At 43.7% G+C, this 22,826-nt stretch overlaps 2 protein-coding genes across 3 annotated transcripts; one reads left to right on the top strand and one right to left on the bottom strand.

Moving 5' to 3' along the window:
* Positions 1 to 1,458: 1,458 nt before the first annotated feature.
* Positions 1,459 to 14,804, bottom strand: LOC311123208 (zinc finger protein 384-like). Of its 2 annotated transcripts, XM_084158152.1 has the most exons (12): positions 14,649 to 14,804; positions 13,263 to 13,330; positions 12,678 to 12,933; positions 12,334 to 12,456; positions 11,820 to 11,858; positions 9,863 to 10,014; positions 8,883 to 8,959; positions 8,487 to 8,711; positions 6,417 to 6,584; positions 4,507 to 4,585; positions 4,152 to 4,310; positions 1,459 to 3,608 (listed from the first exon to the last, which is right to left on the bottom strand). In XM_084158152.1, the coding sequence occupies exons 2-12, from the start codon at positions 13,323 to 13,325 to the stop codon at positions 3,219 to 3,221; spliced, it is 1,731 nt and encodes a 576-aa protein (XP_084014278.1). In that variant the 5' UTR covers positions 13,326 to 13,330; positions 14,649 to 14,804; the 3' UTR covers positions 1,459 to 3,218. The 2 variants fall into 2 exon arrangements, with proteins under 2 accessions (XP_084014278.1, XP_084014279.1); XM_084158153.1 differs by lacking the exon at positions 6,417 to 6,584 and having other exon boundaries at positions 14,649 to 14,802.
* Positions 14,805 to 15,938: 1,134 nt separating this feature from the next.
* Positions 15,939 to 21,802, top strand: LOC311111332 (carboxy-terminal kinesin 2-like). The gene is made up of 17 exons (XM_084154053.1): positions 15,939 to 16,002; positions 16,441 to 16,469; positions 16,769 to 16,870; positions 17,019 to 17,112; positions 17,225 to 17,281; positions 17,398 to 17,436; positions 17,559 to 17,766; positions 18,059 to 18,224; positions 18,517 to 18,684; positions 18,927 to 19,040; positions 19,174 to 19,458; positions 19,708 to 19,872; positions 20,495 to 20,633; positions 20,758 to 20,897; positions 21,016 to 21,089; positions 21,222 to 21,297; positions 21,440 to 21,802. The coding sequence occupies exons 2-17, from the start codon at positions 16,458 to 16,460 to the stop codon at positions 21,482 to 21,484; spliced, it is 1,884 nt and encodes a 627-aa protein (XP_084010179.1). The 5' UTR covers positions 15,939 to 16,002; positions 16,441 to 16,457; the 3' UTR covers positions 21,485 to 21,802.
* The last annotated feature ends 1,024 nt before the right edge of the window (positions 21,803 to 22,826 follow it).

The following is a 22,826-nucleotide window of genomic DNA, read 5'->3' as shown; positions in this document are numbered from 1 at the left end:
TTGTATTAATTTTGTCCAGAGTGCTAGGGGACTGGTTTACTGCTCTGCTATAGCTGTCAAAATGGTAATATGACGTTATAATCATGGAATTATTGCACTTCTGCCTAACACTACATAATGTCAAGTTGTACTATTGATGTTAATTGAGATGTACTGTTAGCATTGAAGCTACGTTATTATTAAGATGGTCCTCAGATCAACAGAAATGGTAGCTGCGCTAATGACTAATTAAAGGAGGAATTTTCGGTTAGAAAAAAAGTGACTGTCATCAGAAGTAGAAAGAGAGGTGTCATATGTATAAAGAAGAAATTCTGAAAGCAGGTTGTTTTTTCTATTTGAGAACCTTTCGCAGCCCTAACTAAAGCTAGCTGTGCCGTATTGTACTACTAATAGACGTAACTACTAGTACATAATAGCATGATATACAAGTATTGAGTACATGGCACATATTTCATGACATTGCATTTCACCAGAGGAAAGGCAAGCAGTCATTCCTCATCACTGTATGTATTGGCTGGTACAATCAAATTTCCTCTCTGGGGGATTAATAAAGTACTATCTTATCTTATGGTTCAATCAATGCCTCAGATCAGTATGTTCAATGGAAATAATTCAGAGAGCATAGCTTGCTAGCCATGTGTGTCTCATGGCATTGTAGGGTCTAGTGAGACGACTGACTCAGTATAGGAAGTGAGGTTGACAACCAACTTGCCTTATCCCCACACACTGTCACCCTCTACCTCGCCGTCGCCACACAAGCTCCCTCTCATGAACTGATGATGTTACACCGAATAGTCTGAAATGTATTAAATTTTATATTTAATTTAAAATGTGTTTTGTTTTGTTTATGTGAAACACGAGATCATGCATGTGATTTATTATATTGAAGTGTGTTTTTTTCTATATGATTTGTCAGGAGCCTGAATGCATGAGCCATACCAGGTGCTACTGTTATAGCTCAGTAACCAAACCAGGGACTGAACCAGAGGTTCCAAATATGGCCAAAGGGTCCAAATATGGGAATATTTTAGATGTAATTATTGTAGAAATGCCACTACTCTACCCATTTTAGTGAAGTATTATACGATTTTTGTTCAATTTAGCTTGAAACAGTTTCTGTACGCAAAGATAAAAAGCTGATTTGAAACATATGATTTTCTTATGTCAAGTTGTCACATTTATCTTAATTTATGAAGGACCTTCTGAGCTCAGCTGCTGGCCTGGGGTTACATTGAGTTGCATCATAAGATCAGAGTAATCAAACATCCTTATCCTTACTAACACAATGTTACCATGTTTCTGTGTTGTATCTTACTTTAACCAGGATATCATCTATGTTCATGGTTGTCCCTTGTTTTAGCAAGAAATAATACCAATAGTTGCTTATTATATATTCTTAAATGGCATGTTGAGCTTATTTCAGTGAACACCAAACAAAACTTGGGGAAAAGTGACTTAATATACATTTAATGAAAAGAATAGGACGAATTCCATGGCAAGTAGTGTATCCAGGACTGATTTCATTTTCTTTGAGTTATATTAGAAGTGTGTTGTTGACTTTGTTTTTGAGGACTTGCCAAAATTGGAATGTGCCTCCATTGTTTTCCAATTGCTGTGCACTGGTGTCATGAAGAACCTTAGACATCTGTATTTTGTAGGAAATGTATACCCTTACATTATATCAAATACATAATTCCTTTGATTCCAAAACCACAACCCTCGTGTTCTTTGGTGTGTGTTTGTGTGGGAAGGTCATGAAATGGGCATGGCACAGGGTATGGCAAATTAGTGTCCCAAACACAATCACCTAGCAAACCATTCCAACATACAACATAATATTTCTATTATTTTAATGTATAATCTACCTATGTACTGTACATTGATACAATACCTTCAAACTGACTTTCCACAGCATGTCTGCATGCAGTAAAAGGAGAATCTGACAGCAAGCTTGTCATCTCCGACTGTCTCACTTTGTCCTTACAAGGAGAAACAGTCTCTTCAGATGAATGTGTCCTATGCATATACAGCAAGTGTAGCATAAGGGTAGTTAATAACGGTATTAGGAGCGATAAAAACATTAATACGAATATTGAGAACTGTGTTATTTCAAAAGACACATAATGAAGTACAAGGAGTATACATAAGATAACCGGCCAATAAATACAGAGCAGAATAGAGCTCTGTGATTGGACGGGTTAGAAATACACGTCAACGATTCGTTACTTTTGGAGTTCTTTTGTTTTCCTTTTCATATGCATTTAGATCTCTGTTTTACTTTAACGAGGCAGAGAGTAGTAAGTACATCATTCCCTTTTTTGAATAAAAAAAAGTCATTTCTATATATATCTACATAGATTACAGTATCTTCCAATTGATAATAACGATAACATTGATACAGTAAGAATAATGAAGGTAGTAATATTCCGTATGAAAGGTTTAAAAAAACAAAACAAAAACTAGTTAACAGTACCTGACAGCCATTTCATTGTTTCAACACGATATGCCTTTCTCCCCCACGCCCCTTGCTTTGCAAAAATGAGTTGGGAATATAGAAAATTATCATTCTTAAATACAAAATCTGCTCTGTTTCTAGATGTTTCTCCTCACTCACTTCCTTCCTTGCACAATCTTTTTGCTTTCCCACGCCGTTCGTTAACACACTCCACTGTTGGTAGAAAAATACATACAACAAATAAATGAAACGATGAGAAACCGAAAAAATACAACATTGATCAAGTGCCTTCTTTATATCAGACCCCCCCCCCCCCCCCCCCCCTCTTTTCATATCCCTCTCCCTTTTCGGTGTCTTCTCCTTTAAGTGCATTCTTTGAACCATTCATATGTCATCTCTTCATTCAATACTGGACTACATATCCCATGTTTCCTCTTCATCTCAGGTAGTCCCTTCACCAACCTCCTTTCCTTATTCTCTGATTGGGTCTTGCCTCTCCAAACCTCATTCTTCCATCCCATTCCTTCGCCAACCCCAAGGCAGTGTAGTTTTTACAGTGGAGGCTGGTGGGAGGAGAAATCGGAGGACTGCCTCATTGAAATAGCTGGAATCAAACACATTTAATGTGTTCACTGTGTTTGACACCTTTCCATTCATTCCATTCCAGCCATTACGATGAGCCCATCCTCCCATTTAAAGTGACACCAGCCTCCATTCCCTCCCTCTCCCCTCGTCCATCCTCCCCTCTGTCCATCCTCTCGCTCTATGAGTTCATGTGCTCCACCTGGATGGCTGAGGTGGACACGGTGAGGCAGAGGTCCTTATGGGCCGACAGGTCGGCGACGCTGACTGGCTTGTACTGGATCTCGCCGGCCGACACTGTCTTGTACTGGTGAAGGTCGAAAGGGCACGGCACGCCCTCCGTCTGCGGGTAGCTGCCTTGCTGAGGGTTCTGGGGCTGGTTCTGACCCTGGTTCTGACTCACCCCTCCGGGACCGCCTCCTCCTGTGTTTGCCCCGCCTCCTCTGCCACGGCCCCTCCCCCTGCCCCCTCCTCCATGAGTGTGACCCTGAGCCTGCTGGGCGGCGACGGCAGCCGCCACCGTGAGGGGGTCCGGGTTGTGCTTCCGCATGTGTTTCATCAGGTAGGTCTCCTGGAGGAGAGGAGAGGAGAGAAAGAGGGTGAGTGAGGTAGACAGTGCAGTGAACACTTACCATGCAGTGGGTCTAGGGAACAAAACACAAGGGCTTGGCAGCACCTACATACAAACTCAGTAATATGTAATCTATGCAAATGACTGGGAGGAAATAGGGGGGGGGGGGTTTTAACTACATAGCCAAAGCCTACCTCTACAGTCCTATACAACCCTATCGGTTACCATCAAGCCAGACTACTACTTGTACATGTTAATCTACTCTTCTACTGGTTGTTCAACTGTTTTCACTACCAACCAACTTACAGTACCTGAAGTAGTCCTTCAAGTAATCTAATACTGCAGTTACTGAAAGAAGTACATACAATTAATTAGTCTCCACCCTCACAATGCTCTAGCCCCTCCCCTAAATGATGACATTGCTGAACATCACAAGTTGAGGCCTTGCATCTAGAAAGCAAAAGTGGGTGTGACACTTTTAAAGGGGTGGGGCGTTGAGGAGGAGGGTAGAAGGAGGAGTTTTAGGGTGACTGGCAGGCGTACCGAGGTGTAAGCGCGGTTGCACAGGCCACAGGAGTAGAGCTTGGCGTGTTTGACCGTGTGAGTGGACAGGTGCACCTCCAGACTGGCCGCGTCTGTGTAACCGCGGTTACAGTTGTGGCACTTGTACGGCTTATCTTTGTTGTGCTGCCGGCGGTGAGACTGGGGGAAGCAATGAAAGAGTTAATACATTATGATTACTGTGACTATGATGTTATCATATCATTACGCTTCTGTTATTAACTGACGTCATTCATTTAGAGCTAAGTGAAGTTTTGCTATGTGAAACTTACAATCAAATAAATAGAAATTGAGATGAAATTGAGATCTATTGGATGTTGAGATGTAGTAGGCCTACCTGTAAATTGGAAAGCTGAGTAAATGCTTTCTCGCAGCCAGGATGGATACACTTGTAAGGTCGGTCCCCAGTGTGGATCCTATGGAAGTGAAACACAGTCTGTAATGAACTACAGCTCCCACAAACCCCAGTAGACTGACTACTTTCATTACAGTGTCACTCACTCCAAGGAACTGACAGGAACGATGGAAAGAGAGACATCCAATCCCAAATCAAACAAACTATCCATAGAGATTTCTTGATGTCCCTTCATAGATAGAGTTTCCACCATATTGCTTCCTGGTACATCCAACCAGTCCTTTCAGATCTATGATTGAATGAGCAAAAACAGGGCTCGACATTAACGCTTGTCCCCTTGTCCGGGAAAGGTTGTTAAAAAAAATTCGGACAAGAAGAATATATATTTAAACTGTCCGAATGGACAAAAAAAATAAAAAAAATCCCAATATCAAACAATTGCTCTGATTAGAATTGGATGGGAGAGGCCAACATTGGAATAATATTCATATCTATTTTTCATGTAGGCTACAAAAATAAAAAGCCTAAAATTATCTACAGCCTCATGTCCAAACCGATGCTGACATGAGGGACGCACCAGAAAATGTAGCCAACTTTAATGAGACTTTTAATTAAAGAAGTCTGTGGGGATTAGGGTCGTTTTGAAATTGAGCAAGAAGATAAGAGGATGTGAGAGACAATGAGTGAAAGGAGTAGATGGAAACAGAGAGGGTGTATGCTGACGTGACTGCAGAGAGGGTGTGTGCTGACATGACTGCAGAGAGGGTGTGTGCTGATGTGACTGCAGAGAGGGTGTATGCTGACGTGACTGCAGAGAGGGTGTGTGCTGATGTGACTGCAGAGAGGGTGTGTGATGACGTGACTGCAGAGAGGGTGTGTGCTGACGTGACTGCAGAGAGGGTGTGTGCTGACGTGACTGCAGAGAGGGTGTGTGCTGACGTGACTGCAGAGAGGGTGTGTGATGACGTGATTGCAGAGAGGGTGTGTGCTGACGTGACTGCAGAGAGGGTGTGTGCTGACGTGACTGCAGAGAGGGTGTGTGCTGACGTGACTGCAGAGAGGGTGTGTGCTGACGTGACTGCAGAGAGGGTGTGTGCTGACGTGACTGCAGAGAGGGTGTGTGATGACGTGACTGCAGAGAGGGTGTGTGCTGACGTGACTGCAGAGAGGGTGTGTGCTGACGAGACTGCAGAGAGGGTGTGTGCTGACGTGACTGCAGAGAGGGTGTGTGCTGACGTGACTGCAGAGAGGGTGTGTGCTGACGTGACTGCAGAGAGTGTGTGTGCTGACGTGACTGCAGAGAGGGTGTGTGCTGACGAGACTGCAGAGAGGGTGTGTGCTGACGTGACTGCAGAGAGGGTGTGTGCTGACGTGACTGCAGAGAGGGTGTGTGCTGACGTGACTGCAGAGAGTGTGTGTGCTGACGTGACTGCAGAGAGGGTGTGTGCTGACGAGACTGCAGAGAGGGTGTGTGCTGACGTGACTGCAGAGAGGGTGTGTGCTGACGTGACTGCAGAGAGGGTGTGTGCTGACGTGACTGCAGAGAGTGTGTGTGCTGACGTGACTGCAGAGAGGGTGTGTGCTGACGACACTGCAGAGAGGGTGTGTGCTGACGTGACTGCAGAGAGGATGTGTGCTGACGTGACTGCAGAGAGGGTGTGTGCTGACGTGACTGCAGAGAGGGTGTGTGCTGACGAGACTGCAGAGAGGGTGTGTGCTGACGTGACTGCAGAGAGGGTGTGTGCTGATGTGACTGCAGAGAGGGTGTGTGCTGACGTGACTGCAGAGAGGGTGTGTGCTGACGTGACTGCAGAGAGGGTGTGTGCTGACGTGACTGCAGAGAGGGTGTGTGCTGACGTGACTGCCCACTGTCCCTGTTTAGTAGTGTTTACCTGTGGTGCTGCTGTAAGTGACTGAGCTGCCTGAATGTTTTCTGGCAGAAGGAGCAGGTGTAGGGCTTGGCCCCGCTGTGGATGCGGATATGCTGGGCCAGGTAGCTGGAGTTGGCGAACGATTTGGAGCAGTGGGGACACTTGTGCGGTTTGCCCTCAGTGTGGTTTCTAACAAGGGGATGGGGAGATGGAGAGAGAGAAAAAGAGAGAGAGAGATTTATAACGTATCAAATCAGCGGCGAATGATCCGGAGATCAAATCATAATTAAATCAAATCACTCCAAATCAAGTTTAGCGCAGTTGGATTGACAGTGTGCACTTTTTTGTTGTTGCTGTGTCTGAGTTGCGAAACACAGTACGCAAACAGACAGCAGGCACAGTCCCCCTTTCCTTTCTCTCTCTCTCTCTCTCTGTCTCTCCACCTATCGTGTGCTACCGATATTGTGTGGTAATCCTACAGAGGCCTACTGCTAAAGAATTTGAGTGAAGGCAAGCTTGTGTATTTATCTTGAAACCTAAGGCTAAACATTGAGAGGGGCATGTGAGGGAGGATATGTAGCCTAATAGAGAAAGCAAAGCGTGAACAACACAATGGTGAGGGGGAGGAAGGAAAAGCCATTCATTTCATTACTCAAACATTCAAGAAACCAAAGACTGATTGAAGAGATGGTGCACAAATAGAACTGAAAGTGTCATGGAAAGGCAGCGAAAGAAAAGGAAGAAATCAATATGGAAAGTTGTGGTCGTAGGATAGCTAAATGTACAGATCACTTGTATGACATAATTGTTTAACATTATGAAGCTGTTTCAGGGATAGTTTACCCAAAATGACATCCTTTCCCCAAGGATGGACGTGACTTATTAGTCTTTGCTGTGGTTTTCCAGCTATCTAAAAAGGTTAGAATGCAATCTGTCAAGGAGTTAACCCTTCAGATCAAATGTGGTGTTCCACAGGGATCGATTCTTGAACCTGTACTATTTCTAGTTTACCAAACGCATCAACACTACCATAATTTTCAGACTATAAGCCGCGCCTTTTTTCCCATTTTTCGACCCTGCGGCTTATATAACGGTGCGGCTAATCTATGGATTTTTACAGCTAACGGCCACTAGAAGACCTCCTAAATCTATGGATTTTACAGGTTACAGTCCACCAACTTTAACTCTATGGGCTCTATGACCGGTCCGCGCCCCCCACCTTTAAGCGGCGGGCTCCAGCATGAAAAGCTGGAGGCCGGAAAAGAGTGAGACAGGTAGCGCGCAAAAGTAAAAGTGGAACCGAGAGTGGTACGAGAGCAAGACAGACAGACATTACGAGAGCGAGACAGTTTGTCTCTTTCCCGACAATCCCCTCTGTGCACGAACCCTTACATATGGTAATTAAACATTAAAACACCTGCGGCTTATAGTCCAGTGCGGCTTATATATGTACACATCATTCAATATCATTCAATTTAGCTGCTGCGGCTTATACTCCGGTGCGCCTTATAGTGCGGAAAATACGGTACTCAGATTCTGTTTATCAATAACATAAGCATCTTGAATTCCCAAAGAAATCTGCAAACCATACATAAAAACCATAGCCGCCAAGACAGTAAACAACGCAGATACACTTGGCAACAAAAAAACATTTCAAACAGCACCCACTCTCCTTATAAAAAGGGTCACTAGCTGTGACATTTCGACAGAGAAAAAAAGGCGGTGCTGCTTTGTCACACGTCACCAGAAATATAAATATTGGGTTTGTTTATTCTAAACCTGCGGTCATAGATGTAGTACAATAAGAGTTTTTGAAATCAGTATTATTGGGAGTAATACTGTCTCATTTGGTTTGTCAAAATAAAACCCTATGTATCTAATGCAGAGTGGTTACTCATATTGTAATGGTCAAATTCAAAGCCAAATGTAGAAAAGTACATTGGTATCACTAGCACTGAATTTGTAGTGATAGTGACTGTCTTTACTACCAATCCTCCATTCTAGTGACAATCTATATTCTGCAGTCACCTATTCCCTTAAATCAACCACCACACACACACACACACACACACGCCGGGGAGGCAGCAGTACCGTGTGTGCTGCTGTAAGTGACTGAGCTGCCTGAATGTTTTCTGGCAGAAGGAGCAGGTGTAGGGCTTGGCCCCGCTGTGGATGCGGATATGCTGGGACAGGTAGCTGGAGTTGGCGAACGATTTGGAGCAGTGGGGACACTTGTGCGGCTTGGCCTCCGTGTGAGACTTGGCATGGATCTGCATGTCCGACTTGCTGAAGAACGTCACCGCACACATCCGGCACCTGGAGGATGGGTAAGAGAGAATGGTAAATGGTGGAAATGGAGAGAAACAGAGATATGCTGTTTAGAGATGAGGATATGTTGAATGGGGAATAAAATACAGGGTTAACTTGCGTAGCAAATGGTGAGAGTTAAGGAGTAAAAAGTATGTAAGCACAAAGCCTGTAATCTACCTGTATGATTTGGTGCCATCTTTGTTCCCATGCTCATCCTCATCATTTGATAAGTCATAATGGTCGGCATTGTGGTGCTATAAACAAACACAAAACAATGTTGTTGTTTTTTATAATCAACACTTTGCTTCACTAATCCTGAAGTAATGACACTACAATATGTAGCCTTAACACATTTTATCATTATGGATTGGATTGAATGGGGAGATGCAGTGATCTAACCACAACGTAATACAGAAGATAACTTCTGTAGAGGCTTACATGCTGACCACACTGGCCGCGTTGCGGGCGCGAGCGTTGCAAAATAAATGTACACATGCATGTTATTCAATTATTTCATCCAAACTGCTCGCGCGCGTCAACGATCGTCTGCGTAGCCAGGCGCTAAAATAGAACTTGCTTCTATTTTAGAGGCTTGACGTGCCGCAAGTCCCGCCTCTCCCATTTTTAGGGGCATATATCCACATGGGTGATTGAAAGATGAACGAGGTCCACACTCCAGTCCAGTCGGTTGTAGTAATGCACCTTAAAGTCGGTTGCCAACAGCCATATAAAATCCACAGAAGAAGACTGAACAAGGAGAAATTACTAGAAACTAACTAGGTTTCCCCTTTTATCTGTGGATTGATTGTTGGAGTAGAGAACACATGATTTTGTGTCACTCAACATGGGTCAAAATTCTACAAAGATCCAGCAACAAAAAGGACCTTGTACATTTCAGGTAAAATAACAACCTAATGTTTATATCCCAGGACAAAATAGCAGCAACAGCAAGCTAGCTAGCTAAATGTCCATGAATGTTTCATTTGTGTTTCGACCTGTCCTCAAATTAGTTTTGATACTTCAACCTGCGTGTCCTGACCGTGTCTGGTGTGGATGGACAAAATCAACATGTACGCGATGCGGCACGCGGACGCACGCGCATGCCCGGGTAGTCAGCATGTTAGCTCTTATGTGACATCACTTAATATCTCAATCACCTGCCCCCCAGCAGCCAGGTGTGCCAGAATCAACGCATCACTTCCTGGGGGGAGGTTGGCGCCAGCCCTCGGCATCATCGACTTCTTCTTCCTGCCCCGCTTCCCAGGCGTTGGCATGACAACAGCAGGGATGACCAAATCCTCTTTCTTGTCTGAAACAGGGACATAAACAAGGGATGGAGGGAAGGGGAGAGAACGGAGGAGAAGAATAAGGCTCTGATTAAAACAGACCAAAAACCACACAACATATCCCATGGGCCTCTCTGCTTGGTGAGTATCATCCAAAGCGGTGTCTCCTGGTATGCAATGGTGAAAGGAACAACGTGTGAGTGCTACATCACCCCATAACACAAAGGCATTTTAATCTCTTCACCCATATACTGGAACACCTGACAGACTTCATCGCTGCAAAAATAATTGGTTACACTCAACTGCCTAATTGGACAGTGTTGCACAGCTACATAACAAACAAAAAATTTGATTTAGCTTTTTTGAATGGGCCAGATACTGTCGTTTGTATGTTTTGGAAGTTAAGACAATGATTTTCATCAACTTTTGGATGATCACATTCATGGATGAAATTGCACCACCAGAGAACAGCGGCATACTCCAGATCACTCCCTTGGTCCTCCAGATCACTCCCTTGGTCCTCCAGATCACTCCCTTGGTCCTCCAGATCACTCCCTTGGTCCTCCAGATCACTCCCTTGGTCCTCCAGATCACTCCCTTGGTCCTCCAGATCACTCCCTTGGTCCTCCAGATCACTCCCTTGGTCCTCCAGATCACTCCCTTGGTCCTCCAGATCACTCCCTTGGTCCTCCAGATCACTCCCTTGGTCCTCCAGATCACTCCCTTGGTCCTCCAGATCACTCCCTTGGTCCTCCAGATCACTCCCTTGGTCCTCCAGATCACTCCCTTGGTCCTCCAGATCACTTCCTTGGACCATTAGTGGGGGTGCATCAGATCATATTCTTTGACTTTCAGATTGGGTTTTTGCAGTCAATATAACTCTATTGAACCATCAATAGGTCACAGATTTGATCATCTTCATAATATGTTGTGCAATTTATAGTGTGAGCTTAAATCTAAATAAAGTCTTCAGTAAAACACTACATCCAAGCATCCTGCACATTTAAAGACATTTTCTTTGCAGCTTATAACAGGGCTTTCAGCAGCGTTTCCCAAACTAGGGGTTGCGGTGGGGTCGCCTGATTTGAACATGGGGTCGTGCTAACCTCTGGTAGCCGCTAGATGCGGTTGTATTAAACAGAGTGGTTTCTGTTTTCTTCCTACAAATGTGGCTTTATCTTTTGAATGGTTTAAGCTACAACACATTATGACCCCATCACTGAAAGATAAGACTCCACATGTGTGGATGTGTGTGTTATGTTTCCCTTTATAATGCCCACAAGCCACGCAGGACTCATTAGAGTAGAGAGGACGGGACCAGGCTCTAAATCAGACTGGGGGAAAAAAACATAATCAATTCTACACAGAAGATCATACAAAATTATTGCTTGATGATCTTCTGAACTTCCCAATACCTTTCGGATGCATTTCAGTCATTTCAAACGATACTTCCTTCAGATTGAAATACTGTCAAAAGTACTGTCAGACTGATTTGTTATAGACTGTCATAGCCCCAATTAAAAAAGTAAACATTGGCCGTTGATAAATAAAACAATTTAGATCAAAATAGGGTCGCGGGCTAAAAAGGTTTGGGAACCTCTGCCTTACAGTATCTCCACACAGACAAGTAATTTAAAAAGCAACTCAACTGCACATCCAAACCAGGCTTCAAACAGTTCAGAGTGCAAGTAAACACAACCACAGGACTGGCCATGGGCTAAGGCTGCAGGGCGTTGCTGCTAAGCAGTAGGGATGGATGATGGCATATGGGGAGGAAGTAGGGGACTAGGTGAGGCATGGTGGAGGGGAGACGGAGGTGGGTACTCACTGTGGCTGTAGAAGTAGAGAGAGGAGTGCTGGCTGCTCTCTGATAGAAACCGAGAGAAGAGGAGAACACACTCAACACACGGAGCTCACTACCTGGCTCGCTCCCTCGCTCTCTCACCGCAGAGGGTGGGGGAGTTGGATCCGGTCAAGGGTTAGTAGTTGGCTGCTGGCAGCGCGTTGCCAGGGTTAGCTCAAGCAGCAATGTGTGTGTTACCGTGTGTTTGTGTGTGTGTAATGCATGTCTGTGAGTGTTGAGGATGGAAGTTTGTGATAAAAAAAGACTAGAAGGTGGTGCCACCCTTGCTGGGTCAGCCCATATCAACTATGGGATTAAATAAAATAAAAAATAAATGCTCAAATGAATGTATGTCTGTATGTGAGTGTGTGAAAGTGAGTCTGCTTTGATTGTTGATAAGCAAGGACAGGTTTGCAAGCCACTCAGGCACACAACCTATCACAGTGCGGGGGGGGGGTAACAGGTTTTGGGGAACGGGGGAATGGGGTGGAGGTTTTACCTGTGTTTGTGGGGTGCAGTGCGGACACTATCATGGTGTTGGCAGGGGGTCCGGGCACGAAAGATTGTGTGGAGGTGGGTTGAGAAACCAGGGTGCCTTGGGGAGTGGTTATCACTAGCCCCGCTGAGAGGGAGAGAGAGACGGTGACCTGACTGCACCACACCCCTCCCAGAGAGAGCTGAGGCACACATTACACACTACACACACAATGAAATAGTGAGAACGTTTGAGAGACATCACTATAACATGATTCAGCCAGACAGAAACAGGGAGGAGACACACATAGAACAACCACAGAGGATAGCCAGACAAACTGACACTGGCAGTGTGTCTTGTTTACTTACCTGCCGTCATGATGCCGGTGGACTGGACAGGCACCACCGTGATATTCTGTGAGGTGTGCGGCTGGTGCAGGTGACCGCCTACGGCATTCAATTGGACGCCACCGCCTCCACCTTCCTGTTTGGGCACCACCCGGCCTCCCGTGTCCATGGTGAGCACGGCGGTGGGATAGTGCGAGGAGTGAGGGAACGACGGAGAACCCTTATTGTCCGGACCCAACTGCTCCTTCATCTTGTTCAGGAACATGGCGTTTTCAATCTATAGTGGAGGGGGGAGGTGGATAGGAAAGGACGGGTGGAAAAGAGAAAGACAGGCAATAGAAAGAATGGTTGAGATGCCAAAAGGAAATGAGTAGAGGTGGTAGAGGTTGATAAGGGAAGTGGAAGAGAGGGGGGGGCAGAAGTGATCATTTGGGGAGGCTCGTTGTTTTGTTACTTACACATAAATTACAGTGAATTTGATGTTTTGCCATCCTCACCAAAAGGTGCAAGCTCATTATTTGATAGTGCTACCTAACATGTATTATGTCTTTATTTGCGACACCACCATGTACATTTCAAGATAAGGTCCAGTAATAAGGTTTCTACCTGTCCTTGTACTGTGGGAACGGGAGACCAAAAGTATGATGAGTTGAAATGGGAATCTTCCATTATTTCTGTAATTGAAAAGCAACATAACTTATAAACACCTGCTCGATCTTCGTCATCAGTTGAAATGAGACCATGCCCATCTCAACTGATGTCTGGCCAAAGTTCTTGGTCTCTCGCAACTGCTAAGCATATCCAAGAAGTTGAGTTAAATAAATTAGTTTTGCTCAAGGGAATGGGGAACGTTGAACAATACAAATGCTGAGCTAACACTGTTTTCGTCACTGGCATGCATTTTGCCCACTGCCAATAGATTTAACTAAGATAGAGAGGAGTGAGCCATATTGATTGCAAGTCTCCATGGCCCCCGGACAGAGAGTGTTGCTGTTGGTCAGGATTGTAAATGTTACTGTTCACATACAAATACGTACAAATACGTGCATGCAGAGCGCAGTAGTGGGAGTGTACAGAAAGAATGTTTCATCAATGGCTACTTATAACTTCTAGCACAGTCTACAGATGAGATCATAACAACAAATAAGTATGGATACATTGTATTGAATGCATAATAGAATATTTAGCTGAAATATTTAAAATGCCATGCAACTCCCGGGAACCTACTAGCTAGCTTCTCTCACTGAGCTACATGACTGGAGTGGGCACTCTAAATAGCAAGGAACAATGGCAAGTCTGTCATTGAAAACCATCCGGCTAGGTGTATAACGGGGAAGTTATTTATTGTAGCTTTGTAATTCAATACACCAGCAACAGAGAGGTGTCTGCTAAGCATTCTGATGGGGAATATTGAGTTATGTTAAGTTATAGTATTTCCTATCCCAGGCCAGGGCACACATAAGACAGCATGCCAGGCAATGGGATAGCCACAACTACCTACAAGAAAACACTCGTCTACCCTTTCTTTTAGCTAAATGGCTGGTGGCAAGCTTGATAGACTGCTATTGATGTTAGCTAGTTAATTAGCTAGCAACAACAGAGGAGTGAAATCTGAGCTAGCTAGCTAAATATAAGCTAGCTAGCTCCTTGAGATTAGCTAGCTACAGTAGCTAACTTGCCTCCATTAATTTCAGCTTTTGTTAGCTAGCTTGCTACTATGCGGCCTATTTTTAAGTCGACAATAAACAAATACACTTCCGCTTGAAAACAACAATGTCACAACCCCTACACCTCCATCCCTCTCCGTGTTCCGTCACACTGAGAGAATAAAAAAAAAAAACAGAGAAAAAAACGTCGACGCCAATGCCCCTGTGCGAGACGCAGTTTCATGCAGACTTCCGGCTGTCCAGACAGAGTGGAGTAGCAGCTCATATGAGTTGCTCTGTCACACAGAAATAATTAACGGTTGAGTAATAACTCGATGTTAATTACCGGTGTTGGCGATTCCCTCTCAACCCCGGGGCTCCCTCGGTTCGGGACAGTTCGGAAACTCAGTCTAAATCCGCCCGAACCCTCAGATTCTCCGTTTTTTTTTTCCTCGATTTTTTTTCTTTGCCCCTCCTGTGGGTCTGCTCCGCTCTATACTTCCGGTGCCGAGAAATTGATTTCCGGTCTTTGGGGACCTGTACAGAACTATTTAAATTAATATGACCATATATTATATGATTATTTAGATGGATTTATGATGATATGGAATGTACTTGTTATTGTTGGTAGCCTTCAACTATCAATGATGGCTGATACAGGTATGCCACAGTACAGGCAAAGAAAGGGGTTCCCAAACTGGGTCCCTGGGTCCAATTTCCAGCAAGGTGCAATACATTTTTTTAAAGAAATGAAGCTCCATCAGATATTGTTCCCCCATTATATTGTAGTGAATGTTTTTCCTGCTATGGCTTTACCGTTCCCTCAACTTGCTGGGTGTGTGTTAACTAACGTTACCTAGTTAGGACCCAGCTGGTCTTTGAGGCCTGTTATAGCTCCCTAACAACAGCTCGAAAAAGAATGTGATAGGAAGTGAAAAGTTGTTATGGGGTTTACGGGGTATCATAAACAATAGTATCTGATGGGGGAACATTATGGGTGAACAGTATTTGACAGGGAACAGTATATGATGAGAGAACAATGTATTTTAGGAACAGTAGGTTTTAATGAATGTGAAAATGTATATAATTTATGTATTTAATCCATAACATAATAATAATAATAATAATAATAATAATAATAATATTAATAATAATAATTGTAATCATCATCATAATAATTCATCAAAAATCAAACAATTTGGCAATGTGTTGTGGAAATATTTATCGGGGAAAAGCTAGATTTTAATGAATTCAAACAGAGAAGAAAAAATGGTTTACATAATAATTCAATTTGTTTGTTTTTGTTTTCTCTCAGCTGCATCTTGACTGTATCTGACTCAAGTTTCATATTCAATTTGCTCATATTTAACTAAATATTGTTATTTTATAGAGCCACGCTGATGATTCCGAGCTATATTTCTATTCTATATTCGATATCATATTTAATTTCATTGATCCCCACCAGTGATCAATGTTTCTCAATGATAGAATTGCGGAATATTGGCCATCCCCCAAATGACTATAATTTAAATTTGATTGGGTAGTAAGGCAAAAAGAAGGCGGGATTGTGTTTCCTATAACGCGATTGGTCTAAGGTCAACCAATTACCTTGGACGGTGTAACGCGCCACCAAAACGTTTCAATTTGAAATTCAAACGGCTGTTGTGTCTGCAGCAAAACCAGTGTGAATGCGCGTATTGGTAAGTAAATAATGCTAAACTAAAATGTATTGTTTATATGGTTGTAATCACGAAGAGTGGTTAAAATGAACGGCTGTTTGAATTTGTTTTTTCCTGCTATGGCTTTACCGTTCCCTCAACTTGCTGGGTGTGTGTTAACTAACGTTACCTAGTTAGGTTGGTTGGATAGTTAACAGTACAGTAGCTAGTTAACTTTAGTTAGCTAAGCCAGTTAATTTGAGTTACACCCCTGCCAACTTGCTATTGGTTTATTCACACAACTAAAGCATGGATTTCTAGCTACAATCTTTACAAAGTTGCGGTTTAATTCTACCCACCATTCCACTTCACTTGGCTTACTAATGTTAACTGGCCAATGCTGGTTTATTTATAGCTAGCCCTATGTCATCCCATTGATTGATTTGTGGTTAACGTTACATGGTGCTCCCTCTGTTTCAGGTACACATTTAAGCCATATGAATAAGGAGGTGAGTGGGACTTCGATATACACTAACGTTATCAGTCAAAAGTTGACACACCTACTCATTCAATGGTTTTTCTTTATTTTTTTACTATTTTTTTTTTACATTGTATAATAATAGGTAATACATCAAAACTATGAAATAACACATGGAATCATGTAGTAACCCAAAAAGTGTTAAACCAATCAAAATATATGTTATATTTGAGATTCTTCAAATAGCCACCCTTTGCCTTGATGACAGCTTTGCACACTCTCTTATCACTTTGTAACGTTAGATGATTTTTCCTTCACTAACCTCTGCAGAACACCTCCCGACTACCAGTCATGTCTGGTAAAAGAGTCCTCTCCACTAGCAACAGCAGCAGTGAGAGTATAAACTCCTGCTCAGACCATCAACCTGCTCAGGTGTGTAAAAACCTTTTGCAAAACTAATACAGACACTGATGAACATGTTCAATTCCTTTAGAAATGCACCACAAACACAAGTTAGACGTGTTCTTCTGTTTCCAATATGTCCTTAATTGCCAGTAGTAAATGTGTTTTTCTCCTTTAGAAAAAGATGAGAAGGATTGATTCCGACCCAAAGATGAGACATGCAGCAAGTGTGACAGGAACAAAGAGGCCCCTTCCACCCAAGCGAGCTGTTGGTGAGTGTCCTCAAACACTTCAACGACTGGTTGGGCAATGTCATCACCTCTTGTTTTTAATAGTTTTAGCACTGTCTTTCTGTATTACCAGTATGTGTATCTCTTCTCTTAGCAGCCAAACTGATTCGGCCTACAGGAGCAGCCACTATAGCTGCTGGTCCCTCTAGAGGTGAGATGCTGTGTCATGAGAGATGTATATATGTGATATTAATAGCTAGCCTTGTAAGTCTGTCTTGTTTGGTAATATTTCTTCACAATGTTGTCTGACTTTTTTACCCCGAATAGGTTTTCAGAAGCCGCCCATTGCCTCTGTCACTAAAGCAGGTAGGTACCCTAGTCCCTTTTTTTTCACATGGTCCTTCCTTAATCACATTTTCTGTATATTGTATCCATAAAGATTATCTTCCATATCTTAAGACATGAGGGTGTTGAATGTGTTTCCCTAGCACCAACAGCAGCTGTTGGGGGTTCACGACGGCCTGCATGGGACCTGAAGGGAAAAGTTACCGACATGGAGGGCAAGATTTCTAACTACCAGAGCAAAGTCAAAACGGTGGCCCAGGAGAACGAGAGTCTGAAGGAGTCTGTAGCTAAAAGCAGACAGAAGGAAGCACAGATGACTTCAGACCTACAAGAACTCCACACACAGCTCAGGTACAGAGTGCCAAGGAACATGCATAGGGTTGACCATTATGTGAAAATAGGTGTAGTGTCATGGGAAAGGGCATTGTAACCACAGGAAAGAGTGACTTATTTTGCATAAGGAACGTCAAAGGAAATCATTGATTTAGCAAAACAAGTGGGCCTATAGCTGACATGATTTCTTGCCTTTCTTGAGTCCTAAACTAGTCATAACTTTATGCATGCATTTAGCCAGTAGTACTGTAATAATAACTTTTGGTCCTTCTGGTGTTTGCCAATCTTACCCAGTTTTACTGTGTTGCAGCCAGTATGAGCTGGAGCTGGCTGCCCTGTCTGGTGTCAAAGAGCAGCTGGCCATTGTGTCCAGTGAGAAGGCCTCCCTGGAGAAGACCTTATGCAACCTCACCGACGAGCACAAAGTTCTTCTGGGCTTGAGGGAGAGTTTGGAGGCTGAGCTTCACAGTGTGAAGGTAGAACATGTTCTCCCACAAGTGAAATGGCAGGCAGGCTTACTCATTGTGACAACGGATCACCTTGACTGCTGTGACATGAGATGAATGGTGTATAGCTGTATTGAATGAGGCAGGCTGGTTTTCTAACGTGCCTCTGCTCCTTGGTCAGTAATATCTAAGGAAGTCTGGCATAGCCCTTTGGTCCAGCCTCATTCAAACCCACTGCCATTACGGCTCGTCACCAGCCCCCATTGCAGCCCAAGATTTTGGTTTTAAGTGCATCAGTGTCTGACTTATCTCTTTCTACCAGACCCAGCTCTCTGTGCAGGCCTCCACTCTCTCCCGTTGCCAGACCACCCTGAGGGAGACCCAGGACGTGGTCCGCAACTTGGAGGAGACTGTGGCCCGCCAGACAGATGAGATTCACTGTGGAGAGATGGAACGCAGGGGGCTCCACAACGCAATCCAAGAGCTCAAGGCAAGGGGGGCCTTTCAGTAGGGGGAATGCTCAATTCCCTGAAGATATGATTGTATTGCATAAAATTAAATTATCTAGAGCCTATTGAATTAGTTTTTTCTTTATTATATTTCTGCTTCAAACATACTGTATGTTCTTGTTAGATAGGCCCCTGTCCATTGCAGCTCATGACAGAGGAACAAAAAGTTGCAATGTTCTTCTCAAACTAAGAAGACTTACCGCTCGCTCTCTTATTTCTATAGGGAAACATCAGAGTTTTCTGCAGAGTGCGCCCCCTGCAGACCGGCGGGCAGATTGACCATATTCAGCTCCTGGCCCACGACAACAAGGCTCTCACACTGGCCAAGACTGAAGAGGTAACAATCACACACCTGAAGCACAATCTTGAAATGGGTCATTGTTTAGGTAATTGTATGTTTTTCAGTGTGGTCCTCTAATCTTAAGTGTCAAAGACGGCAAAAAAATAATCACTTCCCCATTCCCACGTAGTCACACATAGGGCGCTCCGGAGACACCCAAAAGAGCTACAACTTCAGCTTTGACCGGGTGTTTGGGCCCTCCATCCCACAGAAGGATGTGTTTGAGGAGATCTCCCTCCTGGTGCAGTCAGCCCTGGACGGCTACAACGTCTGCTGCTTCGCTTACGGCCAGACAGGCAGTGGCAAAACCTACACCATGGAGGGTGGTGAGATGGAGGACATGCGTGGGGTCATACCCCGGGCCGTTCAGCAGATCTTCCAGGCCTCCAAGAAACTGCGGGAGCAGGGATGGCAGGTACTGATGACGTCATTGGTTTTCATCAGTATGAGTGGTAGCTGAACATTTCTATTATAGTGAACAGGGAATTTGAACTCGTTGATTTGACATTTACTGTATCTATGTATTTCTGGTTTTCAGATCCGATTATACTGTATATTTCCCATTTGTTATTTAAGTGGAATGAGTTAAAGCTGGTGTAAATGCATGGTACTTGCAACATCAACCTTTTTTTGACTGGATTTCGGCAATTTCCCCCCCCCCCAGTTTACATTTACTGCCAGTTTCGTTGAGATCTACAACGAAACTCTGCGTGATCTCCTCTACACTGGCAAGGCCAACAAGAGACCGGAGCATGAGATTCGCAAAAGCACCAACAACGAGATCACTGTCACCAATCTGACCTACCAGAAGGTCAACTCTGAGGATGAGGTGGGCATTTCCACACTCATTTTATCCTAAATTTGACTGTTAGACTTTCATTTTATTTGTACATTTTAGATTTAAAGGTAGACTCAGCGATATGACGTAGATGCAGAAAATAAACTGCCTAGTAGGTAAATTTCCGCAACTAAGAGTGATGATGCGCTGTTTTGGTCCCGTGGCTACCACGTCGTAAAAGCGTGAAGCGAACCCGTGCACATGCACAGATACTGTGTGAAAGCAAAGTTGTGCATCTCGCTCATTGCAATATCTGCGGTGCTGCTTGAGGCAACATCGTTTCGCTGAGTCGACCTTTAAGTAATTTGGATGGCACTTATCCATAGACATAGCGAATTGTGTAGAATTGAAGTATAGGTATGTACAAATGCATACCAGTAAATGCATAATAATTACCTCAATAGTGCTACAGTAAAGGAATGATGCGAAGTAGCCTCTTTTTTTTGTTTTTTTGTTGCCCATTTAGGACCTGAATTGTCCTACATGTCAAACACAGGGAGGTAGAGCAGTTGTCTGATAAACCTGTAGTGGTGGTTCAAATCCCTCTGCAATAAAGTATCCCCTATTCTATAGGCTAATCTAATGGGTCCATTTTTACCAATTGTCCATCCAGGTCTGCAACCTGATCGCACTGGCCAACCAGAACCGATCCACAGCCCGGACCAACATGAACGACCACTCCTCCCGCTCGCACTCGGTGTTCCAGCTTGACATTGGGGGCGAGAACTCTGGGAGAGATGTCAAGTGCAAATGTCTGCGTTTTGTACATCTGCAACTACACAAAGGCTGAGATGTTAAATGAGAACAAATAATAATCCTGTTGTCTGACCTGCATTCTGGTATGAGAATCCTGACTGTTTCTGTGTCTGTCTGCAGCCTCTCTGTGTTTGGTGGACCTGGCTGGCAGCGAGCGGGTGCAGAAGAGCCAATCCCAAGGGGACCGCTTCAAGGAGATGACAGCCATCAACGGCTCGTTGACCAACCTTGGGATTGTTATTGCCGCCCTGGCCAATAAGGTATATGTTTGCAGACCAATGCCTCTAGGCTAGTGGCTTGTTTATGGCGTTACGGGTGCTTTGTAAGTTATAGCTTGATTGCGTTCACTTACCCTCCCACTCTTTGTCTGTATTCCAGGAGAGCTTTATCCCGTACAGAAACTCAAAGCTGACTTACCTTCTCCAAAGCTGCCTCGGAGGAAACAGCAAGACGTAAGTTGAAGTTGGGTTATGAGTTTAAATGGAATTTGTGAGCAGATTAGTCTTGTTAATGGACTGTTATTTTAAGCTTGGGGTTGTGATTAGCGGATCAAAGTATGTAACATTTTGTCTCTGCTCTTCTAGCTTGATGTTTGTCAACATTTCCCCAGAGGCAGACAGCTTCCCGGAGACCCTGAACTCTCTGCGTTTTGCCAGCAAGGTCAGAGTGGCCTCACACTATTTAATTTTTTTTAACACCACATTCAATTCACTCAGGAACATGTTCATATGCTGTGCATATTTTGTTTAAATATCTGAAATAACAATGGCATATTTGTAACTGTTTATTTATTCTGTTGCAGGTGAATGATTGTGTTATTGGCACAGCATCAGCTAACCGGAAGTAAATGTGCATCCTGTAAGGGGAAATGTAAATTGACTGTGGTGTCTATACATTGAGATTTTTCAACGTATGCCTTTTTATTGGTGGCTTCATTTTATATTATTCTTTTTTAATCAATTGGATCAATGTACAACAATCAATAAAAGCTCATTTTTTAAGTTGTTTGTCTTGTACTTAATCTGAGAGATGGATGTTTTCTGTAGTGTAGGGTAAACCCAGTTTACCCACCTTTTTAGTTTGCCCAACAATTTACCCACCATTTGCTGAAATGTTTTGTTTAAGTATTTTTTAAAAATCATTTGAGTTAATAAAGCTGTATACAAACATGGTCTCTTTTTTGCTTTCTTGAGTAAGGCAGCTTCAAAATGCAGGTGTTTCAGCCTAGCTGAGTGCTTTGTGTGGTGGTGGGGCAGCCAGCAGAAAATACGGAGCGTAGGGGTCACTACGTTGCTGCCAATCCAGCATGACTTCTGCCGCGTTCAAAACAACTGGAAACTCAGATAAAACTCGCTCCGACTGGGAAAATACGGAAAATAATTGAGCGGTCATCCAACTCTGAATTCTAAGTCGGGATTTCGGGCCTCTTTCTAGAGCCCACAAGAAGGACCGCCGTGCCACCTTCCTGTTCAAGTGAGCACAGCACAACAAGGTGAGTCCAAAAATGTATTGTATTCTGCTGCATAAATGATGTAATATGCCAGGGAGATATGTATACTGTAGCTAAGAAAGTAATACGAAGTGTATGTTGTGTAGTAAGCTGTTAGTAGCCCATGTGCCTCACCCTAATAATTTGGTCCCTTTCCTCCCTCATAACTTAGCCTACTGTTCTGACTTGGTGGTGCACATGTAGCCCATAGCCTGTTTTAGAGAAATGTAATCATCGAATATTGTAAGAGCTTTCATTGTCTGCTTATATGCCCCCTTTATTTATCCTACGGTTCTGACTTTGTGTACAGGGAGAATACTGTAAGAACGGCCCGTGTTCTGAATTCTGTCGCTGTACATTTCAAAAGTGCTGAACAAATACATTTAGTTATTGACTACATCAGTCCTAGCTCGCTCATGAATGTCTTAAGCTAAATTATGGATTGCCTCTTATCCGCTCGTCGTTCCCTTATGCCATAGTTTGTACATCTCAATTGTCAGTTAAAACCACATTTTAAGCAAGTCAGCCATATCAGCTATGTTTTTCAAAAAGGCAGTAAATGAGGCTGAATGAACTGTTTCGCTGTCAGACAAGGCTCCGCTGATAGCCAGGTGTAGCAGTGGTAAGGATTCACTCCATGGTGCTGAAAAGAAAGCTCTGCTGTTGGTACAGCTTTATGTGGGCACCGTTTGTCACCGTT

This window comes from Coregonus lavaretus (assembly GCF_964263955.1).
Source record: "Coregonus lavaretus genome assembly, chromosome: 3".
Classification (NCBI taxonomy): Eukaryota; Metazoa; Chordata; class Actinopteri; order Salmoniformes; family Salmonidae; genus Coregonus; species Coregonus lavaretus.
This window is presented reverse-complemented; position numbering and strand designations above follow the sequence as displayed.

Coding starts and splice junctions, on each gene's coding strand:
- LOC311111332 (XM_084154053.1), top strand. Junction 20,634..20,757: donor GAGAGATGTCAAGTGCAAAT/GTCTGCGTTTTG, acceptor GTCTGTCTGCAG/CCTCTCTGTGTTTGGTGGAC. Junction 21,090..21,221: donor CTCGGAGGAAACAGCAAGAC/GTAAGTTGAAGT, acceptor CTGCTCTTCTAG/CTTGATGTTTGTCAACATTT.
- LOC311123208 (XM_084158152.1), bottom strand. CDS start 13,325: ATGGAAGATTCCCATTTCAACTCATCATACTTTTGGTCTCCCGTTCCC. Junction 12,457..12,677: donor CACCGGCATCATGACGGCAG/GTAAGTAAACAA, acceptor TCTCCCTCTCAG/CGGGGCTAGTGATAACCACT. Junction 3,609..4,151: donor GCAACCGCGCTTACACCTCG/GTACGCCTGCCA, acceptor CCTCTCCTCCAG/GAGACCTACCTGATGAAACA.